Raw genomic sequence first — 24,412 nt, forward strand, 5'->3', positions numbered from 1 at the left:
TCGAGTCAATCCTGACTCATAGCGACCCTACAGGACAGAGCAGAACTGCCCCACAGAGCTTCCGAGGAGCACCTCACGGATTCGAATTGCCAACCCTTTGGGTAGCAGCTGTAGCACTTAACCACTACACCACCAGGGTTTCTGGTACCTTTGGAATAACAGATATTATCCAGCTATGTGTTTTTATTCATAGAAATACAAACCAGCCTTAGCTAAGTTTAAATGATTAATTATTCGCAAGAAAAAAATTTGAATATGTTCAGAGGGCAATTAAGCAACGCATAAGAACAACTTATAAACACTTACCAACTACTTCGTGATCAGTGTGGTTTAAATATTTTTTACATACATAAGGCAAGGCAGACTCACAATCCCGACTCTTCCAGGCATTTGGCATGAATGAGTTAAATGTCCCACAGTGATATTCAACAAATGGCTCAAAGTTTATGTCTGAAAATACAATGCGCGTGTTTCTTTTTAACATTAGATGCAAATATCATTAGTGTAATACATGTATATTGAAATGTAGTTTTAATAGCAAAAGGGCGGCCCTTCTCTTTGCCATATGTAGTAAATTCTATAAGACATTATTTTATCTATACTTTCACAGTCAAAGTCCTGGAATGAGAACTCCATGATTTCTCAAAGATCACAAAAGAGCTGGTTTTATCGTTTTAAGTAGAGAAGTACTTTGCAACATGTTGCTATTTTTAAAACAACTGACTGGAATCGTGACTCCGACCCAAATCTTACATCTTGGCTTCCATTTTCTTGTCTAGAAAAGCTTGCGTCATAGGAATTCAGTGGGGCTTAAAAAATGCTTATAAGGCACTTTCAGAATAACGTGTATATACATGGGAAATGCTCCTATTGAAGGCTGCAGTATGATGCTACATATCACAGGTTAAAAATTGTTCAGGGTACCTGGACTCCAGTTCAGATAACTGAGCGGTGTTCCATCTGACCACTGCCAGCCTGCATCTTCATCCAGCTGATTCAGACCTATCCACACTGCCACTGCTTCACCGCTTAAATGCTCTGAATAGAATTACAGATTTAAAAAAAAAAAAAAAATGTTACATTTCTTTCTCGTTTTCTTATTCTGGGAACATAGAGTCATAAATTAATCCCAGTCAATGACAGGAAAGTTTAGGTGTTACCATCTCAGGCCCTGGTGTTTCAGAGTAACAAAGCAAGCGCCACTGTCTTGAGAAACACAGCCTTCTCCTGAAAGGCTCACCGGCAGCAGTTCTTTCGTTGTGAAGCGCTTAATCCAAGCATCCAGAGATGGTGGCTTTCAATGGCCATCAATCTACAAGGACGCAAGGTTACAAATTTGAGGCAACCTTATTGTGTGAACTCACGGACTTAAGAGTTTTAGAGGGTAGGGAAGGAAGTGTCGAGGTATATGAAGCAGAGAAGGGAAGGGGCGGTCCAGTGTTGAGTTCTAGTAGAAGCTTTCTCACCAAAAGGAACATAATTCAAAGGATTGGAGTACCCAGAAGGATCTGTTGCAGGTTGGGAAAAGAAGTGAAACAAACAACACTAAGGGAGAGGATTTAATATGAAGGCCATGCTCAGTGCAAACGAGAGGCTATTTCTTTATCATCGTTGGAGAGGAGAAGGTTTTAGAGCAGGCTGACTCTGTAGTCTCTGCTCCTAGCCACTGCACCACAGCTCTCCATGTTTGGATTCTTTACCGTTTTTGCTATAGGTACAATGTATGTTCACGTGCACTGACACACTGGTGCAGAAAAATATGATTATTGAAATGGTAGAGTTATGGGGTATTTTTCTTTTTGTGTACCTGAATTTTAAAATTTTTTCTAGAATAAATGTACTGCTTGTACAATTGAGTCCCTGGGTGGTGCAAACAGTTAATATGCTCTACTGTTAACTGAAAGGTTGGTGGCTTGAGTTCACTCAGAGGCATCTCAGAAGAAAGGCCTGGCATCTACTTCCAAAAAAATCAGTCACTGAAAACCCTATGGAACACAGTTCTACTCTGACACACATGTCAGTTTGTCAGACTGTGGGGGCTTGCGTATTGTTGCTATGATGCTGGAAGCTATACCACCGGTATTCAGATACCAGCAGGGTCATCCATGGGGGACAGGTTTCAGCTGAGCTTCCAGACTAAGTAAGACTAGGAAGAAGGACTCGGCAGTCTACTTCTGAAAAGCCTTAGCCAGTGAAAACCTTATGAATAGCAGCGGAACATTGTCTGATATAGTGCTGGAAGATGAGCCCCCCAAGTTGGAAGGCTCTCAAAGGATGACTGGGGAAGAGCTGCCTCCTCAAGGTAGAGTGGACCTTAATGACGTGGATGGACTAAAGCTTTCGGGACCTTCATTTGCTGATGTGGCACTACGCAAAATGAGAAGAAACAGCTGCAAACATTCATTAATAATCAGAACCTGGAATGTACGAAGTATGAATCTAGGAAAATTGGAAATCATCAGAAAATGAAATGGAATGCATAAACATCAATATCCTAGGCATTAGTGAGCTGAAATGGACTGGAATTGGCCATTTTGAATCGGACAATCATATAGTCTACTGTGCTGGGAATGACAACTTGAAGAGGAATGGTGTTGCATTCATTGTCAAAAAGAACCTTTCAAGAACTATCCTGAAGTACAACGCTGTCAGTGATAGGATAATACCCATATGCCTACAAGGAAGACCGGTTAATACAACTATTATTCAAATTTACGCACCAACCACTAGGGCCAAAGATGAAGAAATAGAAGATTTTTATCAGCTGCTGCAGTCAGAAATTGATCGAACATGCAATCAAGATGCATTGATAATTACCGGTGATTGGAATGTGAAAGTTGGAAACAAAGAAGAAGGATCAGTAGTTGGAAAACATGGCCTTGGTGATAGAAACAATGCCAGAGATTGAATGATAGAATTTTGCAAGACCAACAATATCTTCATTGCAAATACCTTCTTTCACCAACATAAACGGTGACTATACACATGGGCCTTGCCAGATGGAACACACAGAAATTAAACTGACTACATCTGTGGAAAGAGATGATGGAAAAGCTCAATATCATCAGTCAGAACAAGGCCAGGGGCCGACTGTGGAACAGACCATCAATTGCTCATATGCAAGTTCAAGCTGAAACTGAAGAAAATCAGAGCAAGTCCACAAAAGCCAAAATATAACCTTGAGTATATCCCACCTGAATTTAGAGACCAACTCAAGAATAGATTTGACTCATTGAACACTAGTGACCGAAGACCAGACGAGTTGTGGAATGACATCAAGGACATCATCCATGAAGAAAACAAGAGGTCTTTGAAAAGACAGGAAAGAAAGAAAAGACCAAGATGGATGTCAGAGGAGACTCTGAAGCTTGCTTTCAAACGTTGAGCAGCTAAAGCAAAAAGAGGAATTGATGAAGCAAAAGAACTGAGCAGAAGATTTCAAAGGGCCTCTTGAGAAGACAATTATAATGACATGTGCAAAGAGCTGGAGATGGAAAACCAAAAGGGAAGAACACGCTCGGTGTTTCTCAAGCTGAAAGAACTGAAGAAAAATTCAAGCCTCGAGTTGCAGTAGTGAAGGATTCCATGGGGTACGTATTAAACGACACAGGAAGCATCAAAAGAAGATGGAAGGAATACACGGAGTCATTATACCAAAAAGAATTAGTCGATATTCAACCATTTCAAGAGGTGGCATATGATCAGGAACCGATGGTACTGAAGGAAGAAGTCCAAGCTGCTCTGAAGGCATTGGCAAAAAACAAGGCTCCAGGAATTGATGGAATATCAATTGAGATGTTTCAACAAACAGATGCAGCACTGGAGGTGCTCACTTGTCTATGCCAAGAAATATGGAAGACAGCTTCCTGGCCCACTGACTGGAAGAGATCCATATTTATGCCTATTCCCAAGAAAGGTGATCCAACTGAATGTGGAAATTATAGAACAATATCATTAATATCACACACAAGCAAAATTTTGCTGAAGATCATTCAAAAACGGCTGCAGCAGTATATCGAAAGGGAACTGCCAGAAATTAGGGCCGGTTTCAGAAAAGGACGTGGAACCAGGGATATCATTGCTGATGTCAGATGGACCCTGGCTGAAAGCAGAGAATACCAGAAGGATGTTTTCCTGTGTTTTATTGATTATGCAAAGGCATTTGACTGTGTGGATTATAACAAACTATGGATAACACTGCGAAGAATGGGAATTCCAGAGCACTTAATTGTGCTCATGACGAACCTTTACATAGATCAAGAGGCAGTTGTTTGGACAGAACAAGGGGATACTGATTGGTTTAAAGTCAGGAAAGGTGTGCGTCAGGGTTGTATTCTTTCACCATACCTATTTAATCTGTATGCTGAACAAATAATCCGAGAAGCTGGACTATATGAAGAAGAATGGGGCATCCGGATTGGAGGAAGACTCATTAACAACCTGCGTTACACAGATGACACAACCTTGCTTGCTGAAAGTGAAGAGGACTTGAAGCACTTGCTAATGAAGATCAAAGACCAGAGCCTTCAGTATGGATTACACCTCAACATAAAGAAAACAAAAATCCTCACAAGTGGGCCAATGAGCAACATCATGATAAACGGAGAAAAGATTGAAGTTGCCAAGGATTTCATTTTACTTGGATCCACAATCAACAGCCATGGAAGCAGCAGTCAAGAAATCAAAAGACGCATTGCATTGGGCAAATGTGCTGAAAAGGACCACTTCAAAGTGTTGAAAAGCAAAGGTGTCACCCTGAGGACTAAGGTGCGCCTGATCCAGGCAATGGTGTTTTCAATCACATCATATGCATGTGAAAGCTGGACAGTGAATAAAGAAGACCGAAGAAGAGTTGACGCCTTTGAATTGTGGTGCTGGTGAAGAATATTGAATATACCATGGACTGCCAAAGGAATGAACAAATCTCTTTTGGAAGAAGTGCGGCCAGAATGCTCCTTAGAGGCAAGGATGGCGAGACTGCATCTTACATACTTTGGACAGTTAACGTTCACTGGTCATCTTCTTATCGGAGTAAAATTTACATTTTAAGCTGGTAGAAAAAGCAATTAGCAGGACACCTTAGGCTATTCTCTTCTTAAAAAGAAAATTACCTATCTCAGAACAGGATTCCTTCTTCATGAGTAGAGTTCTGTTTTCCTAAACAATCCCCAAAGTCTAATTACAGAATTGAAGTATTTAAATCAAAGTGTCTGACATGTCTTAGTTTTTTAAAAAGCATGATGTACGTTTGAGGAATAAGTCCAAGCCTATATTAGAAATCCTAGCAGTTAAGATAGATCATTTTAATTCATAAATGGTGTACAAAATTTTAAATAAAAGCCATTACAGGGTAACAGTAATTTTGGAAATTGGTGCTTTCCCGCAATGTGACTCACTCAAATCAATGTCAGTGATAATTTCCCACTTTTGAATGATGGTGAGGAAAGGGCCCACATGCACTGTTCGTGTACTTGTTACAATCCTTCCAGAAGGCACTAAAATGTGCTTAAAAAGCCTTAAAATGGGCTTTGTTCCATCCAGTGAATCCACTTCTACAAGCTTATAGAGAAATAACTGGGAAACAATGCACAAAGATATGGGCAGTGATGGTTTATAGTAGCAAAAAAAAAAAAAAATACAGTAAAAATTAAAATAAAAACCTAATTAATTGTAGGAGATTGTTGTTGTGAGTTGCTGTCAAGTCACTTCTGACCACAGCAACCCTGTGTGCAGAGTAGAACTGCTCCATAGGGTTTTTAAGGCTATGATCTTTTAGGAGATCACCAGGCCTGTCTTCTGAGGTACCTCTGGGTGTGTTTGAACTGCCAACCTTCTGGCTAGTAGTTGGGCATTTAACCATTTGCTCCACCCAGGAGCTCCAGTAGGAGGTTAGATAAATTTATTATTACCAACTTACAATACTATGTAACCATTAAAAATGATGATGTAGATCTATATTTATAGACATAGACAAGTGTTCATTATATGCACTCACATGGAATAAACAGATTACTAAATTCTATGCATCGTTTGCTCCTTAGAAGCAAGGATGGTGAGATTGCACCTTACATACTTTGGACATGTTGTCAGGAGGGATCAGTCCCTGGAGAAGGACATCATGCTTGGTAAAGTAGAGGGTCAGCGGAAAAGAGGAAGACCCTCAACGAAGTGGACTGACATGGTGGCTGCAACAATGAGCTCAGGCATAACAGCGATTTTAAGGATGGCAGAGGACCGGGCAGTGTTTCGTTCTGCTGTCCATAGGGTCGCTATGAGTCAGAACCGACTCGACGGCACCTAACAACAGCAACAACAATGCATAGTTTTGTGAAATAGCTAACAAAACATGCTGAGTGCTTGTTATGTGTGCCAGGCACTTTTCTAAGACTTCACCTGACTGTATTTTTATCTCCATTTTATAGAAGAGAAAGTTGAGGCACAGAAAGCTTAACTACTTGCCTAGGTAAACTTGTAGTTTACCTAGAAATAGGATTCAAATCCAGGCACTGTGGCTCTGTAGCTCCTGCTTTCACTACAGTGCAGCAGCTGCCTCATGTTTTTGTTTAATTCCATTTCATTATAGATACTATGTATACACCCCCGTGCATTTACATGATTATACAGAAGGCATGGTCATCTCTGGATTAGAGAATTATGGGAGATTTTGCTTTTGTTTTTCTTTCTATGTACCTGAATTCTTAAAATTATTCTAGAATAAACATGTACTACTTGTGCAATAAAATGTTAAAAAAAATACTGTCAGTAATTTTTAATGAAAGTGACTAAATTTGTGACACTGTTACAAGTTTTCCAAAAAATTGTAAAGCTGTTTTAGGTGCCATCGAGTTGATTCCAATTAATAGTGACCCATTGTGACAGAGCAGAACTGTCCCATAGGGTTTTCTAGGCTGTAACCTTCATGGAAGCAGATCGCCAGGTCTTTTCTCCTGAAGAGCTACTGGGTGGGTTCGAACCGCCAACCTTTCAGTTAGCAGCCAAGCACTTAACCTTTGCACCCGCCACCAGGGCTCCCTTAAAAAGCTGTTTACATAAAAAAACATAAAAAATATATTTAATCTTTTAAAGAAAGGGGAGTGTTTAGGTGACAGGTGAAACACTAGCCATAGATTATTAGTACGATTCTTGTGACGTCTTACTGTCTCATAGTGTTAAATAACATGCGTCTGTTTTTGCTTTTCCAATTAAATTTTAAATACTTTGGCACCCACCAGTAGGCCTACTATGTACCTGTACACAGTAAATGATAGGTAAGATTTTTGTTTAATGCATGAATTAATAAACCAATTATTTATTAACAGAAATTGAATGGCTAAGGCCTCCAGAAAAGCGAGAATTAGTACTTCAGTTTAGAAGCCTCCCTGATCCATTTGCTCGAACTGCAAGTCCTCCTGGGTCCCTTGCTGTGGCTTCAAGTTCTTCTATCCAAAGAGGAGAAAATAAAGATGTGTGGAATTTACATTAACTTTAAACCCGTTAACCTGTTGTCGCTGACTTGATTCTGACTCATAGTAACCCTATAGAACGAGTAGAACTGGCCCATAGAGTTTCCAAGGAGTGCCTGGTAGATTCAAACTGCCGACCTTTTGGTTAGCAGCATGGTTCTTATCCACTACGCCACCAGGGTTTCCACATTAACTTTACTCAAAGAATTTGGACCTTGTCCTTGGTTCCGGACAGATAACCTCTAAAACCTTGGAATTTCTTCCAGATGGGGAAATGAGGCATTGGATGAGGCCTCCAGACCACATCTGAGAGTTTATGCTAATAAGATGACTCAGGTCAGGGTTGGCCAGTCCAGAAAGACCATATTAGCTGACTTCAGGAGAGGTGAGCTGATTCAATCAATTATGCCTAAGTAATAAGTCCCCCCAACATGCTTTGGACATGCAAGCTCCAGGGGCTTCCTGGTTGGTAAGAGACATAGGTGCCCAGGGAAGGTACCATATCCCTTTCTGAGGCACTGAAGCTCTGCATTGGAAATTCTCCCAGACCTCGTTCTATGTGTCTCTTCATTTGTACGCTTTTTGCTGTTATAAAGTTGTGATTGTAAGATAAAACTTTTTGTGAGTTTTGTGAGTCATTCTAGCAAATTGTGGAGCCTGAGGGTGTAATGGGAGGCACCAAGTCTGAAGCTAGGGGGCTAGGGACTCCAGATCTTATGGCTGGTATCCTGAATGGGTAGTGGATAAATCCCAAATTTGTAGCCAACATATCAAAGTGAGGATAATGTGGGAACTCGCAAGCTCGTGGCTGGTGTCTGAGGTCTTGGGCTGATGTGCCAGTCTGGAGGACTGTGCCCTTTAGCTTGTGAGGTCTGACCTAACTCCAGGTGGTAAAGGTCAGGGGAGAAAGTGCTGAATGTGCAGCTGGTGCCAAAACGGAAGTGGAACCAAGGGGAACAAAATTGGTAATAAATTGATTTGGATTGATCAGCACAGCCTGGTGTCCACGAAGTGAAGATGTTTATATTTTCCACAGGTATGGGGTTCATGTTATAATTCTGGGTGTGATTTTGAACCATACTAAGAAAAGAAAGGTGTCTTTTAAAGGACTTTTTTTTTGTTGTTTTAAGAATATATTCTTGCATACATCAACATAATTGTTAACAACACTCATTTTAATTGTATTAAAATCAATGTGCGTCATCTGCCTACTTACTCCTTATGAAATTTTCTTCAGTCTCATCCTCAATACTTAGTAAAGCACCTCCTTGCAGCTGGCATGAAGAATGTGCCTCACTCCAAGAGAGAGATGAAAGCAGGTTGAATTGGTAGCAAATGTGTGAATGGAGGTCCTTCTTCCAGACAGCATCACAGCCTACCTCTGCAGAAGCTGGAAACAAAGTCCATTAAAAACTTTCACTACAGTCTTATTGTATCATCACAGTAACATTTTTAAGGCAAATTTGATCAGAACAACCCCAACTTGCAACCCCTAGAATTTCAGTGCCTCATCTAGTCTTGATTAAGTCTTTATGATGAAGTTTTCATTGTTGCTCTGTTGACACCTACGGTTAAACTCTTCCAAGATTTACTAAAGAAATTCAAGAAAGTATCAATAAAGAAGCTGTAATCTTTTATGGGAAAATAACAGAAACCAATCTTTTAAGAGAAGGAAATGGAAGCAAAGTATTTGTAAAAATAACATCTGAGGTCTGTAAAGGACAATCATTTAGAACTTTATACTTAACACTGTGTGAATGCTTATTTGAGACATGACTGGTTGTAGACGTTTAGAAAGGCTTTTTTCCAATTACCAAAATGCTAGATGGAATTAACAGGGATACAGTAGAAATATGAGTCTATAATGAACACAAGTTTTCAAATAAACACTGTGAACAGTGTTTAGGAAAGAAAGTTCTCTCAGCCAGTGGAAGAGAAGTAAAATCCACTTCTAAGTCAATGGCCGAGGATCACATAGTATGATTAAAAGTAAATTTAATAAAGCCTGAAATGCACATCTGAAATGTGAAGTTTATTGAAATAACAGAAAATGAAGACCGAGGTTGGGTACTTTTGCTAAAATGTCAATCAAAACCCTAGGTGAACTAAGCAGCCACAATAATAACCTAAAATCAAACTCAGGCAAAGAATTTCAGGAGACAGAAAATGTAAACCATACTATAGCATGAGTATAATTAATGCATAAGCAACCTGCTAAAACCCGGAACAGCCTTTCCCAAAATGTGATCCACAGCGTATTACATTTTTAAGATGCTCCTCAAGAAAATCTGGGACATATTACATACTTTAGCCCCCTGTGAGAAATTCACAATGCACGTTAACATATTAAAGGCTCTAAGACGTCCTGCATAAAGAAACATGCTTTTTTTTTTTTTAATTTTATTTATTTTGTTGTTGTTGAGAATATACACAGCAAAACATACACCAATTGAACAGTTTCTACATGTACCATTTAGTGACATTGATTACAATTCTTTGAGTTGTGCAACCATTCTCATCCTCCTTTGCTGAGTTGTTTCTCCCTCATTAACATAAACTCACTGCCCCCTAAGGTTTCTATCTAATCTTCCAAGTTGCTGTTGCCAATTTGATCCCATAGATAGTTCTTAAAAGAGTGTAATGCTCAAGGCAGACATTTTTTCACTAGTTAAGCTAACCCACTGTTTGGTTTTAAAAAGACTTCAGGGGATATTTTTGGCTTAAGTTTTAAAGATGATCTCAGGGCAATAGTTTCAGGGGAACATGCTTAATTTTACTTCAATATTTCAAGCGTATTGGACAATGAAATCTTTTGTTTTCTTTTTCTCATAATACTAAGTCACACAGTTCCTGTAGCAAATGTGGACAGTTTGTTTTCATGTCTAGTTATAATGTGCTTTCCCCAGAATGGAATTAACCAGAAGTTGTTCACCTTCATGCAAATCAAGGTTGTCCATACAGTTTACTGATTGATACATGCATTTATAGACGGAGTCCATACTGAGGGAGGGCAGAAGACAAGACCAAGAAAAAATGTGAAGGCACGAAACAGAAAGAAAGGGGAAAGAGAGGAGGGAATTTTCAGTAAACTAATAAAAAAAAAAAAAAAACTTTTTTTTTTTTTTACACCTTACCCTGGTGGCTGAAATTGCCAATTGAGATTCAATCCTTAGAGGTTGGCTTCAGTTTAAAAGCTAGGCCATCGCTGAGATGAAACTCACTAAGCAGATCAGACATCAACACGCTAAGCATTATCAGTCCAGCCATGTTCACCCAGCGTGACAGCTGAGACCATGAAGGGGAACATTTGGAAAAGAATCATCTAGGTGGCCTGTAAAAAAATGCAGATTCCCGGTTCTCAGGCTCAGAGATTCTGGATCATTAGGTCTGGGGTGGGGTTCAGGAACATGCATTATAACTATATTCCTGATTACAATGCAGATGGCCCATGAAACAGAAGCTGGAAAACACTGGCTTAAAGGAAAAAAATTCAAAGCACTTCCCAGGGAGGGTGGGTCTGAGGTAGCCCTTGGTTACTAGAAGACAGTAAAATGTCAGGAGGAGAGTCCTGGGAAGAGAAAAGGGTCAATCTTGGGAATGGGCTACTGAGTTCTCACCCCCTGCCATGGGGGAAGATTTGACATTAAGTCCTAAGTATAAGCCATTTATGGAAACCCCGTTGGCGTAGTGGTTAAGTGCCTCGGCTGTTAACCAAGAGGTCGACAGTTCAAATCCACCAGGAGCTCCTTGGAAACTCTATAGGGCAGTGCTACTCTGTCCTATAGGGTAGCTATGAGTCAGAATCGACTCGACGGCAGTGGGTTTGGTTTTGGGTTTAGAAGCCATCTACATGATAAGAAAAGGTCTGGAGGACACTGCAGTTGATCCAATTCCCATTTGCCAAGAGTTGGTCCTGCCCTTTCAACAGGACATAGATTGCCCTACGTGAATACAGGTTTTTGTTTTTGTAGCAACCTGCCTGAATTAGGTACATTAAACAGTTAAACTTAAGGTGAGAGGCTTGATGGTGATTCTGTCCGTGCTGTGAATTACAGAGCCCAGTTTATGTTCATAGATTTCCCCTGGTTTTGGATTCTCTATGTCAATTCTTCTCCTTAGAAGCAAGGATGGCAAAACTATGTCTCACATACTTTGGACATGTTGTCAGGAGGGATCAGTCCCTGGAGAAGGACATCATGCTTGGTAAATTAGAGGATCAGCAGAAAAGAGGAAGACCCTCAATGAGATGGATTGACACAGTGGCTGCAACAATGGACTTAAGCATAGCAACGATTATGAAGATGGCACAGGACCGGGCAGTGTTTTCATTCTGTTGAATATAGGGTCGTGAGTCGATAGCACCTAACAACAACAACACCATGTCAATTCTTAAGGTTAGTCAAAAGTGAACCTCCAATCAAATGTTAGCGATGGTTCCTGTATTCTCCTAACAAGTAAGTTCATTTGTCATTGTAATGGGATTTAGTCCTTTAGTAGTTTTCTGGAGCTCTGTTTCAATGGAGGAACCCAGCCACCTGCCTTCTGTGTGTCTGCACCCAAAATGTGAGCACTGCTAAGAAAAGTCATTCCAATCTAGCATACCATCAATTCATTATCAACCATCCCAAATGATTTCTGGAAATGCTACTAGTTTTCCCTAGTAAGCTTGTTTTCCCAGCAGTCATGATGCCCATTTCACGCCTTTGCTATTGTCTATACCTCCCAGTCCTTCCTCCTCTTCAGAAAGTCACAGCCCCCAGACTAGTTTCTTCTTCATTGTCTCCCATGACCTAATCCATCAACCTTCTTGCACTTGGACTATCAGTTTCCTCTTGCCTCCCATGGAGAAGTTGTTTTTCATCTATAAGAAGCCAGTCTGTCAACTACTGTGGCGATATAATATCTAGGCCATCTTTGAATCCATCTGGAAATGGTCTAGCAGAGAGAAGTTGAAAATGCAGGAAAGCAAAGGCAACTGGTGGCGTATATATGGTCTCAGAGCTGTGATGCCCTGCTTTCGTCCTTTCCTTTCCAGATACTGATCCTGAGAGCACTCCCCAGTAAAAACTCCTTCATGCCCATCTCAGAGACTCAGAGACTTTTTCCACCTGGCACAGGCTCCTATCCTGACCTGGGTCTGAGAACTTATTTATTCTTAGCTTGTTTGCTTCTTCATATGTAATCTCTCTTTCTAAGCTACTGAAAGTACAAAATTGAAGGTTGCGTCTCAGGTACATTTAATTATTCTTGAAAACATCTAATATAAGGAACTAGAATCATATTAACAAATTTCTTTGCATCTTTGGTTGTTTTTATATTATCTCTTCTCTAACTAAATTATGAGCTTCTTGAGGAAAGCAATTGTGTCATATATATCTTTCAATCTCCTATTATTTGATGAAAAATTACTGAAATCTTTTGTGTGTTGTTATAATTTGGTATTGTTTTATCTCCTAAATGACACTTCTGTTTTAATGAACTGAGGTATATCCATGTCAACACTGACTATAATAGGTTATGACTGAGATCTAGCCATTCCTCCTTCTCTATTAATGTGGTTTGTTTTCTTCTCCCAAGGATACAGCTTTGCGGTTGTCCCAGGTGTACTGTTTCTCACCACCTCTTTAAGTGGTTTAAATCTTTTTTAAAAAATGCATTCTTATACTGTCAGAGCAGCTATTGAACTCCAAGCTGCAAAATTCCTATTTTTCTCTTGATTTGGTCTTTCACATACTCAGCAAGTAGCTATTGAATGTCTGCTCCCTGCAAAGTGCTGTGCGACTAAATCTCATGTAAAAGGGATGCCACACCAAGTCAGGATCTTTTTATATATACTCTAGGTGCTTACGTGCTCCTTGGAAGCCCCAGTCCAAACTTCATGTGATTGCTTGTTGATTGTTTCTACCAGGAATGTGTCAAGAAAGTAGGTACCATGTTCTATCCTGTTCACTGCTATTCTCCAAGCTTGCCTACCAACATTTAAAGGTTATTGGGTATAGGAGAACAAGCTACCAAAAGAAGCTGAGAAATGATAGCCACAATGGAAAGGAAATACTAGTATATGTGGGTTCCAGAAGCCCAAGAAAGAGATACAGTCAATTGTTTTACATGTTGCTGAATCTTTGAGTAAGTTTAGGACTGAGCAATGTGATGGGATCTAGTCCTCTAGTAGTTTTGTGGAGCTCTGTTTCAATGGAGGAACCCGGTCACCTGCCTTCTGTGTGTCTGCACCCAACATGTGTGCACTGCTGAGAAACGTCATTCCAATCTAGCATACCATCAATTCATTATCAACCATCCCAAATGACTTCTGGAAATGCTACTAGTTTTCCCTAGTAAGCCTGTTTTCCCAGCACTCATGATGCTCATTTCACACCTTTGCTATTGTGCATACCACCCACTCCTTTCCCCTCTTCAGAAAGTCACTGCCCCCAGACTAGTTTCTTCTTCATTTTCTCCCACGACCTAATCCATCAACCTTCTTGCACTTGGATTATCAGCTCCCTCCTTTCTCCTATGGAGAAATTGTTTTTCATCTATAAGAAGCCAGTCTGTCAACCTATGATTTGGATCCTACTTCCTTCTTTGAGACCACATAAATGCCACCAGTTGCCTTTGTTTTCCTGCATTTTCAACTTCTCTGTGCTAGAACGTTTCCAGATGCATTCAAAGGTGGCCTAGATATTACACCGCCACAGTAGTCAAAATAGCCTGGTACTGGTACAACAACAGATACAGAGACCAATGGAAGAGAATTGAGAATCCAGACATAAATCCATCCACATATGATATTTGACAAAGGCCCAAAGTCTGTTAAATGGGGAAACGACAGTCTCTAACAAATGATGCTGGCATAACTGGCTAGCCATCTGCAAAAAAAAAAGAAAGAAACAAGACCCATACCTCACACCATGCACAAAAACTAACACAAAATGGATCAAAGGCCTAAATCTAAAACGATAAAGATCACGGAAGAAAAAATAGGGACAATGCTAGAAGCCCTAATACATGGCATAAACAGTATACAAAACATTACTAACAATGCACAAACACCAGAAGAGAAACTAGATAACTGGGAGCTCCTACAAATCAAACACCTATGCCCATCCAAAGGTTTCACCTACAGACTGGGAAAAAGTTTTTGGCTATGACAAATCTGATCAGCATCTGAGCTCTGAAATCTCTGTGATACTGCAAAAAATCAACAACAAAAAGACAACCCAATTAAAAAAATGGGCAAAGGATATGAACAAGCACTTCACCAAAGAAGACATTCGGGCGGCTAACAGATACATGAGGAAATGCTCACAATCATTAACCATTAAAAACACCCAAACCCATTGCCGTCGAGCATTAATCCAAAAAAACACAAAACAACAAATGTTGGAGAGGCTGTGGAGAGACTGGAACACTTACACATTGCTGGTGGGAATGTAAAATGGCACAACCACTTTGGAAAATGATTTGGTGCTTCTTTAAAAAGCGAGAAATAGAACTACTATTTCCTGGTGCCGTCGAGTCGATTCTGACTTATAGAGACCCTATAGGACAGAGTAGAACTGCCCCATAGAGTTTCCAAGGGGCATCTGGCGGATTCGAGCTGCTGACCCTTTGGTTAGCAGCAGTAGTACTTAACCACTAGGCCACAAGGGTTTCCAGAACCACCATACGATCCAGCAATTCCACTCCTTGGAATATATCTGAGAGAAATAAAAGCCCTCACACGAACAGATATATGCACACCCATGTTCACTGCAGCATGGTTTACAATAGCAAAAAGACGGAAGCAACCAAGGTGCCCATCAATGGATGAATGGATAAATAAATTATGATATATTCACACAATGGAATATTATGCAATGATTAAGAACTACGATGAATCCATGAAACATCTCATAACATGGAGGAACCTGGAAGGCATTATGCTGAGGAAATTAGTTGCAAAAGGACAAATATTGTATGAGACCACTATTATAAGAACTCAAAAAAAGTTTAAACACAGAAGAAAATATTCTTTGATGGTTATGAGAGTGGGGAGGGAGGGAGAGGGGTACTCACTAATTAGATAGTAGACAAGAACTATTTTAGGTAAAGGTAAAGACAACACACAATACAGGGGAAGTCGGCACAGCTGGACTAAATCAAAAGCTAAAAAGTTTCCTGAATACAACCAAACACTTCGAAGGCCAGAGTAGCAGGGACGGGGGTCTGGGGACCATGGTTTCAGCGGACATCTAGGTTAATTGGCATAACAAAATGTATTAAGAAAACGTTCTGCATCCCACTTTGGTGAGTGGCGTCTGGAGTCTTAAACACTAGCAAGCAGCCAACTAAGATGCATCAATTGGTCTCAAAGCACCTGGAGCAAAGGAGAAGGAAGAACACCGAAGGCACAAGGTAAATATGAGCCCAGGAGACAGGGCCACATAAACCAGAGGCTACATCAGCCTGAGACCAGAAGAACTGGATGGTGCTTGGCTACCACCGATGACTGCCCTGACAGGGAACACAACAGAGAATCCCTGACAGAGGAGGAGAACAGTGGGATGCAGACCTCAAATTCATGTTAAAAGACCAGACTTAATGGTCTGACTGCGACTGGAGGTACCCCGAAGGTCATGGTCCCTGGGGCCTCTGTTAGGCCAAGACTGGAACCATTCCCAAAGCCAACTCTTCAGACAAAGATTAGACTGGACTATAAGACAGAAAAAGATACTGGTGAGGAGTGAGCTTCTTGGCTCAAGTAGGCACATGAGACTATGCGGGCAGCTCCTGTCTAGAGGTGAGATGAGAAGGCAGAGGGGGATAGCAGAGGGCTGAATGGACATGGGGAACACAGGGTGGAGAGGAGGAGTGTGCTGTCTCATTACAGGGAGAGCAGCTAGGAGTACATAGCAAGGTGTGTAGAAGTTTTTGTATGAGAGACTTCCTTGATTTATAAACTTTCGCTTAAAGCACAATTAAAAAAAAAAAACAATGGTGGCCTAGAATAGCTCATTTTTAAAAAATAAAAACCAAAAATACTCCTAGTACAGTGGTCTGGGGTGTAGCGATAATTTGTATTTCTAACAAGTTCTCAGGGAATGCTAATGCTGCTGAAAGGGAGACTATGCTTTGGGAACCACTGAGATACAGGATGGAGAGGGTCAGACAGGACAGGGTCCCCATTCCAGGAGGGTAGATTTGCCCTAGGTAAGAGGAGGAACACCTAGAGGAGGAAGAAAGGACAGGTGCAGACCCAGGTAGGCTTGAAGGTTTGGGAGCAGGAAGTTGTCAAAACTTCCCCTCTGATGGACCCTATCTTCTCTGAGGTAGGAATTGAGGTCATCTGAGGACAATCGGGGAGGGGAACGGAGAGCAGGTTTAGAAGTTAGAGAAGAACAGAGGAAGTTTGGTATGGTCATTGTGAGGAGTGAAAGAGGAGTAAGACAAGAGAGAAATAATAGCACTGCTGATCAATGTTAAGGCTCAGGTGAGGTTGGCAAGTATACATTTACATTAGTATCAATTTATTCTGTTATGTCACTCAAGTTACAGATAAAAATTACATCAACTGAATAAGACTTGAGGGCAATAAGATCATTCCAGAGGTTAGTAGCCTAAAAATATCTCAAACTAAGTAAGCTTGACTCTCCAGCCTTGGTTGGCGTAAGTCACTCAACAAGAAGAGACCTAGCATGGCCCAGAACGGCCTGTGAACAAATCCAGAGAGAGTCCTATACATCATTCTTAGTGTCGAAGATCTACAGAGACAGGTGTTTTATCACATTCCTCACTCCTAGTGTGTTTGTGTATGTGTTTACTAGTACTAAATTTAACATTCTGCGCATTAACAACCAACTTTTTTAGAAAGGCAGCAAAATTTTCACATCAAGATACTAAACATTTTCCGAAAAAGAAAGATGAGATATAGATGTATGAACCTTTCCTTCATTCCATTAACTCCTCTCTGTCCTATCCACTTGTCAATCCCATGAAAAGAGTATCAGCTTGTGCAGATTTTAATCTCTGACATACCACTTTGAGTTATGTTGGCTACCAGGAACCAGAAGTAACAAGAAGGAAGAAAACTGAAACTGTAATTTAGCACTGCACAAATAAACATGCTCTCTGCTGGTTGTGGTAAAGGTCATGACAGCTGGTATCTGGCAGGCTGTCAAGGGGAGGAAGTCTCTGAGCTGTAGGAAGCTGAATAGAGTCTGGGAGCAAAAAGCCCCGAGCACCACTACACCAAGCCTCTACCAGGGAAACCATAATTGGCTTAAATTGACAGAGGATAGTGACAGGGCTCCTCTCAGAACCTCAAAGCACACTGTCATTAAAAAAAAAAAAAGTATTAGGGCCATGTAAATACATGTTAATTTTATTGGTATTTGTTCATTTACTAATTTTTAATAGTGACAGCTATTGGACATGGAAGTGGAAAGAGAAGATGGTACAAATAATCTGGTTCAGGAATCCAAGGAGTGTAGAGATTACATGCATACATACATACATAGTACGTAATTTCAGATTCACGTTGAGAAGGCTGCTGATTGGACAGTTATTACATAATGAAATACTTTCATGCTGGTTGGTGAATAGTCTCTTCCTGAGCTCCTTGGGTGCTCCCTGCTGCCCTAATGTCCCCTGCAGCACTGCCCTTGTCCTCATATTCCAGCAACTACGGGGTTAATGCCAGCTGTGCTTTCCCAGAACCCCCCCCCAAAAGACCAACACCAGGATTGGTCAGTACCTCTGACCATATTGGTTGTTAAATGTTTTAATATCACCCCAGTATATAGATGTATATTACATAGGATTACCTGCAAATTATGAATTGTTTGTTCAAGGCCTACCTGCATCAGGAGTGCATGGGGCACTTGTCACACACACACATGAGACCCACTGCATCTCTGGGAGAGAGGACAGAATATGGACTATTTACTATCTGCCCAGGTGATTCTAAAACATCACGTCAAGTGTAGTGTGCATCTTCTGGCAAAGAGTAAACCTCTCTGTCTTGTCTTCCATCTAGATGCCAAGCTCTTTGAATGGAGGTTCCTAAAACCTTAAACTCTTGGTGTTCACCACAGTGCTTAGTTTAGTATATGCTGACAGATTGACAATAAAAGGGAGGGATGGCTGATTCAGAAGTGAAATGATAAGCTAGGCTTGATGGTGATGGTGATGAAGATGATAATGACGATGATGATGACTAATACTTGCTGAATGCCTACCATGGGCCAAACACTCTAAGTGCCTTACGTGCATTATCTAATTGAATCTTCCCAATAACTCTAATAAGTACTGTTATTATCCTCATTTTATGGATGAAGTAACTGAGACTCAGAGAGGTAGAGGTACCCTCTGAAGATCTCTCATCATTGGGAGAAAGCAGGACTCCTATCCAGGTCTGTCTGATTTCAAAGCCTATACTCTTTCTTAACCACTAAGCCATACTGACTCTTAGATTAAAAAATAATTCTACCAAAAAAAAATTCTACAGATAATTTACAAATCAGATTCTTGAGAGTTGCCCTCTTCAATTTGTTTTTGTTTCAAATTTATTTGTTGCATTTTATGTAGATATGGAGAGGTGGGTATGGAAGATGAGATGACTGAAAAAGCTGTACTCTCTGACTCGCAGGAACCAAGGTGAAAGAAATTAAATACAGAAGTATGAGATTAGGCCCAGGATAAGTAAAGCACTAAGGAAGAAGAAGAATAAAGTAGGAGGACTCACACTAGCTGACCTCCGAACCTAGTATACAGCTAAGGTAGTCAAAACAGCCTGGCGCTTGTACAACGACAGACACATTGACCAATGGAACAGAATTGAGAGCCCAGATGTAAATTCATTCACCTACAGTCAGCTGATCTTCAACAAAGGCCCAAAGTTCAACAAATGAGGAAAAGACAGTCTTTTTAACAAATGATGCTGGCAAAACTGGATGCCCATCTGCAAAAAAATGAAACAGGACCCATACTTCACACCATACATAAAAACTAATTCAAAATGGATCAAAGACCTAAATGTAAAACCAAAAAACCTAAATTAGATTATAGAAGAAAAAATAGGGTCAAAGCTAGAGGCCCCAATACACAGCATAAACAGGATACAAGCCATAACTAACATTACACAAACATCAGAAGGTAAGCTAGATAACTGGGATCTTCTAAAAATTAAACACTTACATTCATCAAAAGACTTCACCAAAAGAGTAAAAAGACCCCACAGGCTGGGAAAAAATTGTGGCTATGACAAATCTGACAAAAGTCTAATCTCTAAAATCCACAGGAAAATCTAACACCTCTACAACAAAAAGACAAATAATCCAATTAAAAAATGGGCAAAGGATATGAACAGACACTTCACCAAAGAAGACATTCACGTGGCTAACAGACATGTGAGGAAATGCTTGAGATCACTAGCCATTAGAGAAATGTAAATCAAAACTAAAACAAGATACCATCTGTCATGGATTGAATTGTATTCCCCCAAAATATCTGTCAGTTTGGCTAGGTCGTGTTCCCAGTATTGTATGATTCTCTACCATTTTGTCATCTGATGTGATTTCCCTATGTGTTGTAAATCCTATCACTATGGTGTGATGAGATGGTTTAGTGGCAGTTATGTTGATGAGATCTACAAGATTAGATAGTGTCTTAAGCCAGTCTCTTTTGAGATATAAAAGTGGGAAGCAAGAAAGAGACAGAGGGACCTCATGCCACCAAGAAAGAAGCACAGGAACATAGAGTATCTTTTGGATCCAGGGTCCAGCACAGAGAAGCTCCTAGTCCAGGGGAAGATTGATGAGAAGGACCTTCCTCCAGAGCCGACAGAGAAAGAAAGCCTTCCCCTGGAGCTGATGCCCTGAATTTGGACTTCTAGCCTACTAGACTGTGAGAAAATAAATTTCTCTTTGTTAAATGCATCCACCTGTGGTATTTCTATTATAGAAGCACTAGATGACTAAGACACCATCTCACCCCTACCCAACATTACTGGCATAAATCAAAAAAACAGAAAATAACAAATGTTGGGGAGGCTGCAGGGAGATTGGAACTCTTATGCACTGCTGGTGGGAATGCAAAATGGTACAAATATTTTGGAAAACTATATGATGCTTCCTTAAAAAGCTAGAATAGAAATGCCATATGATCCAGCAATTCCACTCCTAGGAATGTATCCTAGAGAAAACAGCCGTCACACGAATAGATATATGCACATCCATGTTCACTGTAGAATTATTCACAACAGCAAAAAGATGGAAACAACCTAAGTGGCCATCAACAGATGACTGGATTAACAAACTATGGTGCATACGCACAATGGAGTATTACGCAACCATAAAGAACAATGATGAATCTGAGAAACATCTCACAACGTGGATAAATCTGGAGGGCATTATGCGGACTGAAATAAGTCAATCACAAAAGGACAAATACAGTATGAGACGGCTATTATAAAAACTCATGAAAAGGTTTACACAAAAAGAAACAATCTTTGATGGTTATGAGAGGGGGAAGGGTGGGGAGGGAAAAACACTAAGTAGACAATAGATAAGTGGTAACTTTGGTGAAAGGTAAGACAGTATACAATACTTGGGAAGCCAGCATTACTTGATCAAGGCAAGGTCCTGGAAGCTTCAAAGACACATCCAAACTCCTTGAGGGATGGAATTACTGGGCTGAGGGCTGGAGACCATGGTCTCGGAGGACATCTAACTCAATTGGCATAACATAGTTTATAAAGAAGATGCTGTACATTCTACCTTGGTGAGTAGCGTCTGGGGTCTTAAAAGCTTGTGAGTAGCCATCTAAGATACTCTACTGGTCCTACCCTGTCTGGAGCAAGGAAGAATGAAGAAAACCAAAGACACAAGGGAAAGATTAGTCCAAAGGACTAATGGACTACAACTACCACAGCCTCCACCAGACTGAGTCCAGCACAACTAGATGGTGCTTGCCTACTACCACCGACTGCTCTGACAGGAATCACAGACAGAGCTGGAGAAAAATATAGAGCAAAATTCTAACTCACAAAGTGACTGAACTTACTGGTCTGAAAGAGACTGAAGACACTCCTTGAGTATGGCCCCTGGACACCCTTTTAACTCAGTGCTGAAGTCACTCCTGAGGTTCACCCTTCAGCCAAAGTTTAGACAGGCTCATAAATCTAGACTAAATGGGCACACCAACCCAGGGGCAAGGACAAGAAGGCAGGAGAGGTCAGGAAAGCTAGCAGTGGGGAACCCAAGGTCCAGAAGGGGAGTGTGTTGGCATGACATGGGGTTGGCAACCAATGTCACAAAATAACGTGTATTAATAGTTTAATGAGAAACTAATTTGCTCTGTAAACCTTCATCTAAAGCACAATTAAAAAAAAAGTGATTATGAGCTATGGCAACTCAAATCCACCAGCTGCTCTTTGGAAACCCCATGGGGCAGTTCTACTCTGTCCTATGGGGCCACTATGAGTAGGAATTGACTCAATGGCAAGGGATTTGGGTTTGGTTTTTGTATGTATGTCCCAGTACTTAGTGGCCAAACCTTTTAACTAAATAAAAATAAAAACAAAAAGTCAAGATTAAAATAAAAGCACTAAATGGAAAAAAAAAAAAATTAAAGCTGACCCTGGACTAGAAAATTGAGCCAATAAAAGAAAAAGATTTGAGGGTATCTGTAGAAAACGAGTAATAAAGAAAGAGAATCAAGATGACAACCCACTGTGGAGAAATAATCAGGGCAACTATGATTTTGGAAAGATCGTGAAGGGGTCAGCTGATGCCTAGACTTGTCAATGAACAAGAGAAGCAGTCTGGGGGTGGAGAGTTAAGCCAGCTCATAAGAGAAAGAGGTTGAAAGGATAACTGGATTTTATATATGCATTCAGGTTCGTTTTGAAGTAACCTGCTGGGAAGCTGGGATTAATGAGATCACAGAGTATTATAATTTGATTCCAGTTAAATCATCCTTATGCACTGAGCTTAAGAATGGCTAATTAACATCTTTTGAACCTAAGGAAAAAAGGAATATACACTAGAATTGTCTTTCCAAGGCAAAAACAAACACAAAAACAAAATCTGTATTAATGGAGTCAGAGCGCTTATTCAGACTTCAATATATCAATCCTGGGGCTTTTCTTTAGCTACAGGTAACTTCCTCATCATCCTTGATTCATTCAAGACATATGGAGAAGATTAACTTTATTCTTACTGGGATCTGGGCAGAATCCCCACATCTCATCTTGTTCATAGTGGCTTGTGGTGGCACACCACAGCAAACCATCGGCCCGACCTTCCCGAGTGCACTCATGATGCCATCGCCGGTTATACTGGAATGGAAACATACATGGCATCCCGTGGGCATTCCCTTTAATTGTATACATATCTAGGAGAAAGAAAAGCACCAAATCCAGTAAGTATTATGGTAGCTTCATCTCTGGAAACTGCTGAATAGTTTAATGCATTTTTAAAAGTTTTATAAAAGATACCTCATTTCAACAAATTCTGTATGTACAGTTCAGTGACATTGTTTTCATTCTTCAAGTTGTGTAACTGTTCTTATTATCCTTTTCCAAATTATTCCACCACCATTAATGTAAAGTCACTGCCTCTAAGCTTCTCATCTAACCTTTGGAGATGCTGTCGTCAATTTGATCCCACAGAGATAAATCATTAAGAGAACACAAAGCTCAAGGCAGACATTTTTATTGACTGAAAACCTACTATGAACAAGGCTTTTATTATTCCAAGGTGAACCCTCTGCCACCTCACTGTTTACTGTATATAAGTGGTAGGTGGAATGCTGGGTTCAAAGGAAGTACTGATAAATGTTTATATATTTATCTATTTGCACCCTGCTACACAGTAGTATATGTATTTGTGAATGGTAGAAAAGGAATATTTCATGGTGTGTCCTGAAATCCTGTTGTTCCTAAGCAGCTACATCGCTGAACACCGGGGTGGTGATATGGCAATTGTGGGAAACTGCCTCTGCCAGAAAATGACAGGAGTTTCCTTAGCTGGCCCTTTCGCACAGGACCTATTTATTTGAGGGTGGTCCTGATCCCGCTCACCACAGAAAGCCCCAGGTAAGTCAAGGGAATTTTTGTTCTTGCTCAAGGTCAAAGATGATCGATTATTATAATACTCTGAGAAAGTAGTTGAAGGTCATCTCTGCATCATCATTGCTCTTCTAGGCTACTGTTCCACTCCCCATCTAGGCTCTGTTCTACACACTGCACCTTGAGTGATTCCTTAAAAATGGATATTTTATCATGTCACTTTCCCATTTCATGAGTACTTTGATTTAAATTATTTGTTTACCTTTATGCAGATATTCACAAATGCCTCCACCACCTGATGTAAAGGAAATCCACTTATGAAGATATTTCCATGAGGCCACAATGGTGTTGTTGTGCTTCACCTGGACCATGTACTGGAGTGGGCCCATGATCATCTTCCTGTTGCAGCGCCACCTCAAGGAGATGTGGGTAGAATCACACTCATATATGTTCAATGGCTGCTCTGGGTTAGATAAGTTCAAACCTAGGCAACCACTACCTCCTATATTAAAGAGGCGCTGCTTTGAAACCCATTTCCACAGCATATTCTTGTTTGGTTGTTTGCAGTTCTCCAGGGTAAGTCCAGATTTGCCTGCTTGAATGCATGTCTTGAGACTCTCACTTTGGATAACAAAAATGCCTTTATCTAAAATAGAAACATAAAAGATATAGTATTAAATTTTCATATATAATTAAGTAATGTCATGAGACACCTAAGTTGTGATATCTCACAGCTTCCAGTCATCTCAGACAGCTCTAGAGTTGATAGACAGGGTCCACCTGAAGGGCTTTGTTTGCAAAAAGGAGTGTCTTAGGAAGGATAAATGTACTTATTGCAGCTGATCTAAGGTCATCACGGCCACACGCACAAGGGTAGCCTGTTATTTCACTCAGGTAT

At 40.4% G+C, this 24,412-nt stretch overlaps 1 protein-coding gene across 2 annotated transcripts in view; it reads right to left on the minus strand.

Annotated features, from left to right (window-relative positions):
- The window catches only part of PLA2R1 (phospholipase A2 receptor 1), a 130,533-nt gene that overhangs the window by 84,065 nt on the left and 22,056 nt on the right, over nucleotides 1–24,412 (minus strand). For both annotated transcript variants that reach the window (XM_049888787.1, XM_049888786.1), the window contains exons 2-6: nucleotides 23,777–24,160; nucleotides 22,665–22,838; nucleotides 8,680–8,853; nucleotides 925–1,038; nucleotides 307–450 (exon numbers count right to left, since the gene is read on the minus strand). In XM_049888787.1, coding sequence (XP_049744744.1) covers nucleotides 307–450; nucleotides 925–1,038; nucleotides 8,680–8,853; nucleotides 22,665–22,838; nucleotides 23,777–24,160 — 990 coding nt within the window. The remainder of the gene's footprint in view (nucleotides 1–306; nucleotides 451–924; nucleotides 1,039–8,679; nucleotides 8,854–22,664; nucleotides 22,839–23,776; nucleotides 24,161–24,412) is intronic.

Source organism: Elephas maximus, chromosome 6 (assembly GCF_024166365.1).
Source record: "Elephas maximus indicus isolate mEleMax1 chromosome 6, mEleMax1 primary haplotype, whole genome shotgun sequence".
NCBI classification, from domain to species: domain Eukaryota; kingdom Metazoa; phylum Chordata; class Mammalia; order Proboscidea; family Elephantidae; genus Elephas; species Elephas maximus.